Source organism: Haliotis rubra, unplaced genomic scaffold (genome assembly GCF_003918875.1).
Source record: "Haliotis rubra isolate DU_JTF1 unplaced genomic scaffold, ASM391887v1 Scf1128, whole genome shotgun sequence".
NCBI classification, from domain to species: Eukaryota; Metazoa; Mollusca; class Gastropoda; order Lepetellida; family Haliotidae; genus Haliotis; species Haliotis rubra.
This window is the reverse complement of record NW_025765035.1, coordinates 108,200-115,789: the sequence shown is the minus strand read 5'-3', so window position 1 is coordinate 115,789 and position 7,590 is coordinate 108,200. Positions and strand designations below refer to the sequence as shown.

Genomic DNA, 7,590 nt, shown 5'->3' with positions numbered 1-7,590 from the left:
GCTGCACTTCATGACCATTCCTGAACTCTAAAAGAGGTAAGTCATATATCACAATGACACTATGAATCCTTATTCAATCCAACCATTTCTTCACAGAAACATGCTCTTATATTATTGTGTATGTTTTAACTAAATCACCGGTTGATCGCCAGGGAACGTGTGCACAGCTGATAGCTATTCCCGGCTGTATATATGAGACAAATACACACGGTAATCTCGATCCCTGCAAATAATACAATGCCCAACAAAAACAAATTAGAACTTAAAATATAAATAATCATGTCTAGTGATGTTTAATTGCAAATTTGACGTCTTTACTGACAAAGTCATCTTCTCTTGTTTGTTTGTTCACGCGAAGTGATACAATGTCATTTTCTTACCCCATGGAAAAAAGTTTGACGAAAGTGTAACTCGTAGATAAGCTGACCCCTTTCTACAGACTGCTTTTTTTGGTCGTCAAAATTCGGCTTATCTACAGTAATATATGGTACTTCTGGACATTGCTTCTTCCACTTGGGCAATACCTCCAAACTCATGAGAGAAGGAGTGAATCTTGTGATTCTGTGGATTCAGGTAAACATGCTTAGACTTGATTCCAAATTATTTATATGTTAAGAGAATAATCCATAATGTTAGACAATCATTCATCACACATGTTCTAACTTTTTTTTTGAAAATGGGTACATGGAATCTCCGTCGGTGTTTATGATCAAATTGACATATACTCCCCACATCCTCAGTAGCAAGGTCTTGGAGATAAGGATTGGCAAAAACTGTGTCAGAGTTCCAAAAACATCCTTCCATGATGGTAGAGATGGAGCAATTGCCATGTTGTGCAAGTATGGAGGCTAATGCTCTTACTGCATGTGGGTTGGAAGCTGAAGGAGGGTCTATGCCTGCTGCTCTGAATGCTTGAAATATGACCACTCTCATCCAGAAGGATATAGTTGTTCTGGAGACTTCTGTTGCAGCATCTTTTGTGAGCGGGATAAACAGATGTTTAAATTTCTGGTGTTAAGAGCTCATTTAAGTAGATAGATGAGTAAGGCTCTGACCAGACACAGTGATAAATCTTCCTTATCTTTGTTGCCAAGTATTGAAGATAATGGTGGGATGTGAAACTGACGGTCTGGCTGACCTAGCAGTTGATTTTTAGCAATAAGATCCCAAATGGAGACCAAGGCATACTGATGAATTGGGTCTGTTATCAAATCTGGTGAAACCAAAATCTATAGTATGGATCTCTGACATTCTGGTAGCCGTAGCTGGGGCCAATAGGAAACAGATGTTCAAATCTGGTTTCTTCAAGAGGTTCATAAGCTTCGCTGGTTAGATGCTTAAGGACAATATTCATGTCCCAAGCTTTAAACTTCTTCTAGTCTGAACGAGTATAATAATGCTATCAGTGCAGGTACTTTGGTGATTTTGTGCCCTTTGCCATGGTGATAACAGAGCTTATAGCTGCTAAGTAAGTGCCCTGCATTGAACCCTTGAGATTCTTCATGGTTCTTAGGTGACAGAGAAACTTTGCCACCTGAGGTGGTGTAGCTTTGTCTGCTGGAAACCCCTTACTTCTCACAAATTGGTCAAAACTCTTTCATTGTTGTCATACAAATGTCTGGTGGATGTGTAGAGCTAGTGAGAATGCTGCTGCTGCTCTAGACCCCGGTGCTTCTGCTTTGTGTAAGGGTATATGAGAATATCTGACCAATCTGGAAGTTTTAGAACTGGGTTGCCTGCAAGCTCTATGAAGTTTGAAAACCATGTCTTTGCCAGCCAATGAGGGGCCACCAAAAGCAGTAACAGGTGACTGGTCTAACTGATCTTGGTATTATTACTGGTGACTTCCCAGGATATTGCCGGAACTTAGTTTGTCAATGATAACATGTCTAGTACTGGAGAGACAGAGGTGCTTTTCCGATTGTTGAACAGGTCTACTGATGGGCAACCTTGTTGTTTTATCAACAGCTGGAATGCTTCTGAATGAAGTTTCTATTCCGTCGGTGATGGCTTGCACAGCCTGGACAGAGTGTCTGCTAATATGTTTGTGGCTCCTGGATTGTGCCTTACCTGTATTATTAGGTTTAGACTGTCTGTGGGGTGATATCATTGAAACATTAACTTCAATACAGTATCAGAATTAGTTGTGCCTAGTAGATTACTGTAAATGGCTACTGTTGAGTTGTGTGTCCTTCATCCATGTAAGTAGCCCTTGATCATCATAGACTGACATTGGTCCTTGATTCTGTGAACTCACCTCAGCTGCAGAAGGTTCATAAACCTCTTCCTCCTGTAGTAGGAAGGTGCTGCGAGGGTTTGGAGCTGTAGATGCACGCTGAGACATGGTGTGTGTGTGTGTGTGTGTGCGTGCGTCGGCAGCGGCCGCGTGTGTGCGTGGGTGTGTGTCCCAGATGGGACTCAACCCAACAAAAGTACGAGACTGTGTACTTTACTAGGAAAGCTTAATCCCAAATATAGTATATGTTACATTTGACCACTTTCTAAATGGCATTGCGTAATCAATCTGTGACATAGCAGTGATTTTCTGGCAGATGACATCTTTTTCTGACCCACAAAGGGGACTGGTGAGGGCTTTGTGAAGGTGGATCGCTTCGCGCATGGGACTTTAGACACTTCCATTTCTACTAGAAAAGCAATTACATGTAGTATGAGTCAGGATAAGGTAAAATTATTGATATTGTTGACATTTAAACTTACTTTTGGTTCTTGAAATTTCATTACACTTTGAAATGTTATTCACCTGATGAAGGGGAAAAGATTTCTTACAACAAATATAAAAGTTGCCTTGCACAAAGAGTTTCACATCTTCCTGACCTTCCAGCATCTAAAAGACAATCAATGACTTACTTTTGGTAGAATTCCTCTGCCTTATCCAACTTGTTATCCCGTCTGTATGCCAGGGCCAGGTTGGTGTACACGTTCCCAATGCTATGAGGTATGGTGTCAAAAAAGTGCTCTTCATACAGCTGAAAATAAAACAGTTATTATTGTTACTCCAGGTACGTCATGAGGGGATACAGGGTCACCATGTTGGTCATAACTAGGTACATAATGGAAGATTAGGTCAGGCTTGGTGACATGGTGGTTGATTCTATGTCATTGTTTCCTGATGGTGTTAGTCATTATTCATATCCATCAATTGTTGTCCGGTCCATATTTGATTATTTACAGTCTGCTATCAGTAGGGTTAAATAATGTTGGTTTTGGTGTAGAACAACAAACAACCTCCAGGAAATGTTGAACACTGAGGTGAATTCAGCTTGTTGTTTCACTCTGCTTCTAGCAGTAATCCAGCCAGGACACCAAGTTCACAATCAGGGCTAGACAAACATGTCCAGTGGTTGATATTATGAACATCAGACACCATCAGGGTACAATGACAAACAGTCACAAACATGGGATGGTACCGATAATCCTTACCTGAATTCCTACAGGGGAGAAAAGCTTCCAGTGCTTGGGGCATATACTACCTCAACATTACCATAGGGCATGGCAAATGTGGGATGGTGAGGACATATTCTCATGCTGGAGTTCTAGAGGGAGACATGCTCTTGCTGCTGGAGGTATACTATTTCCTGGGATTCTATTGGGTGACATGCTTCTGGTGCTGGTATACTATTTCCAGTAATTCTAGAAGGTGACATGCCCCTGGTGCTTGAGGTATACTATTTCCTGGAATTCTAGAGGGAGACATGATTCTTGGGCTGGAGTATACTATTTCCTGGAATTCTAGAAGGTGACATGCCTCTAGTCCTTGAGGTATACTATTTCCTGAAATTCTATAGGGTGACATGTCTCTGGTGCTGGAGGTATACTATTTCCTGGAATTCTCATAGGAGAGAAATGCAATCAATCGGGTGGGTTTTCCATGGCAGGACACTTATTGTGCTTTGGACAAATTCAATGATTGATTTTTCATAAGGTGAAAACGCTGTATATACCTGCAAAATGTATGCTAACTTACATACCCGTCTGTAAAGCTATACTCAACAAGACACATCACCAGCACAGGTATACTATGCCACGGTATTCCCTGTATGCTGAGGCAAGACAGGCAGATTAAACCACAAACCTATACTCTCTGGATATTGCTGAGCGTGGCATAAAACTAAACTCACTCACTCACTATACTCTGTGGTAGATGCTCTGACTACAGACCACAAGGCTGTCTGTTCAAAGCAAACTCTTAAGGAACTTAAGTCCAAGATGTTGAAATTAATATGTATCATTGTTACATGGTAGTTTTTAGTTTTCATAGGGTTAATATCTATTGAAAATATGAAATAATTACTGTTTAATATAATTACCTTTAAAGACTTCTCTAAATGCTTTATTGCCTCTTTTGGTTTCTTCATACCAAGGCTGATAAGACCAATATTTGTCCAGGCATCAGCAGCCCAACGAATATTCTTGTGTTTCTCATGAATGGCAATAGAGTCTCTGAACATCATTTCTCCCTGTAAAACAACTGACACATAGAGAAACACTGCAGTGACCATACTGAGGTTGGCACTGGTATATATTCTCACAGGCACATTCAATATAACAGAAGAAGCTGGCATCACATTTGACACACAGGAAACCTGAATATAACAGAATCATCTCCAGGCAGGATGACTGAGTCTGAGTACAAGCTCACAGTGACATGTGTCCAGATCCCTGATTTCATGATTTATAGGTTGCTCAATTCAATTAAATCAGTACTTGAAGAAAACAATAAAATCAAAAGAATTAAACTGTGATATTTTTATTTGTCAAGAAACACAGAACCAACAACACTCCATTACCTCAACATACTGTTTCTGGTTATAGTACACAAGACCAAGTCCATTATAACACCATCCCATTCTCTCCTCGCCTTTCTTTTTATCGATCTCACCACTCTGTACACCCCTGAAAGACAGAATTGTTCAAATAACTTCCTTTATGGTATTCTTCTTCAAGTATAGAGAATCTCATTATCATGCTAAACACACCAATCCTCCTGCATTTACAAATGCTAGCAATTGGGATGTCCCATCATGTTTTATTCACAAGTTTGGTACAGTGGTACTTTATTCAAGCACCAAGAGTCCAAAGCTGGAAAAAGCATAAAGTGACATTTTCTTCAAATGAACTCTTGGTTCTTTTCATAATTCTGTATTTTTACAAATACATGAATTGGAAAGTCCTTTTGGTTTATACAGGGTATACAATATGATATGTTACAATCTACCTTTTATGTTTAATACTGCTCAGATATTAGTGAGTGAAAATATTATTCTATAGTTATCCTGTGAGGATGTGTAGCCTTTGTTGCTGTGAGCCTCTTCAATCTTGAACACTGGTCAAAATTCTTCCATTTATCATCATAGAGACTTCTAGTAGATCTTCTGAAGCATTTCCCCTCTAGAAGTTCAGGAAATAGTATACCTCCTTCTGAGTGCTTAAGAGGCAGCCTTGGCTGCTCTACATGAATATCCTCTTCTGAAAAGACAGTTCTTGATGTGTTCCATATGTGATTTTCAAAGAGCCCTGGCCTTGTGTGAGTGAGGATGAAGAAGAAGATTTGAACAGTTTGCTACCTTTAGACCTAGGTTTTTGCTGCTGTTGCCATCAGACTTGGAAACCATGTTCTTGATGGCCAGTAAGGCACTACCAAAGTCAGGTTTCAGGTTCTTTGTTTGCTCAATGTTTGGTCAGACACTTGGAAGACCACTGGTGGAGGGTGCACTTGTCTATGCCATAAGGTTGAGAATTGGAGTTTGCTGTCTGTTTGTTGAATCTCATTGCAAACAGGACATCCTTGCTCCTGAACTGCCAGTTGAAATGCTTCTGTATGTAACATCCATTCTGGTGGCAATGGCTTGTTTTGCAATAACTTCTATTTTATTGGCAATGGCTTGTTTTACCTTATAGGTTGATGTAAAAGCTACAAATGCATTGACTGTGCAGATCATCAGGAACATGTTTCAGAGCTGTTGAGCCAAGTGAGATTACTACTTCAAATTCTAGATGGTTGATGGGAAAAGACCTTTCTTTTCTGGACATTAGTCCTGATGTCACTTCTGTGTTGAAGTTAGCTCCCCAACTTGGCAGTTAAGTGTCTCAAACAGATGTAGAACATAAACTGGCTCTTCTAAATATACTACTGGAATAAAGTAACTGTGCACGGTTTGATGTAATGCTATTTATAATGCAAAAAGATAATAATGTAATTTTTGGTGATTTCCTTAATCACTTTTAACTGTTGACAAAATAAAACCAAATTCTGTATGATTTAACACTAGGCATCGTGTCATGGCCTTGAAGAGATGTGGTGGTGTCAAAACACAAGAGATGTGATGTCAGTTCACAAATTCAGTATCATGTGTGTCTACCATTGGTATTAATGCAGGCTTACCAAACAAAAGGGACATGTGGACAGGCAGTATCTTGCTGAAGCATAATGAAGTTATGTCTCTATCCTTATATGAACAGGTGCACATGAGGCCCAATGATCTTGTCCCTGTACCGCAGACCTGTGAGACTGCCACTGACAATGTGTCCGACCCTAAGATGAGATGCCTCCCCATACCATAACCCTGCAACCATCAAACTGTCGACCTTGAACAACACATATGTCAACACACTGTTCACCTCTCCAACCAGTCTGCAATTTTGCACATGATGTCGCTCACAAGAGCGAACATGACAGACCTTACACATACAATCAAAACAGACATAAGGCAGATCACCTTGGCCTCTCATTGTAACGCCTTGTCAGTCAACCACAGTACATTCAGTATATATGCTGGTATATTGGTGAGGTAAGTAGAAGAAAAAAACAACCATCACTATCCAAACAGATCTCCACCAAACTAGTGAAACATCACTTGTTAAAAGAAAGACGAGCAGGTAGAAGACAGGGACACCATTTGATAATGTGCATACCTTAAATAGGTAACTTCTATGATGTAGCATGTATACCCTCCCTCGTGAACTCATCTGGGAACCCATGGGGCCAATTTGGGAAAGGAGACATAAACAATAAAATAACAAACAACAAAAGTGGTACTAAAGTATGCGTATCTATTTCTAATCTTTGCAGTGGGACTGTAGTAGTCAGTTTCTGTGCCAACACAAGAGGGCTTAAGTGGTGAAGACCTTATACATTTGTGACTGAGACGTCCCAAAGGTAAAGTAAAGCAAAGACTGTCCCCTGTTCTCATACAGCAGCTCTCCATTATGGATGGTAATGAGCAATGGCTGTGTAGTGCCACAGTAAAGTGGGTTGGAGGCTGCTGGAGGTGGTAATCCTGCCAAAAAGAGATCATATGAGTAGTAGTACTTTATATTTCTGATGTTGCAGTTTCTGATAAAGATAAGTTTCTGGGATGAAGAGGCACTTGATTGAACGTAAGATGACTTCAGAGATGTTGACATAGATACACAAAGCATGTACTGGACACAGAGAAAGTGATTTTCTATACCATCAGGCCCTAAAATGTCAAAGCTTCATATTACTTTCTCACTAAAGATGACAGATGATCATATTTATGTCCAAGCAGGAGGACAAAAAGATAAAGATTGATCTGCCAGTCTGTAGCA

At 40.1% G+C, this 7,590-nt stretch overlaps 1 protein-coding gene across 1 annotated transcript in view; it reads right to left on the bottom strand.

Moving 5' to 3' along the window:
- LOC124290920 (TPR repeat-containing protein DDB_G0287407-like) overlaps positions 1 to 7,590 on the bottom strand; it is a 186,322-nt gene that overhangs the window by 120,595 nt on the left and 58,137 nt on the right. The window contains 3 exon segments of the mRNA XM_046727763.1: positions 2,869 to 2,987; positions 4,329 to 4,478; positions 4,809 to 4,914. Coding sequence (XP_046583719.1) covers positions 2,869 to 2,987; positions 4,329 to 4,478; positions 4,809 to 4,914 — 375 coding nt within the window.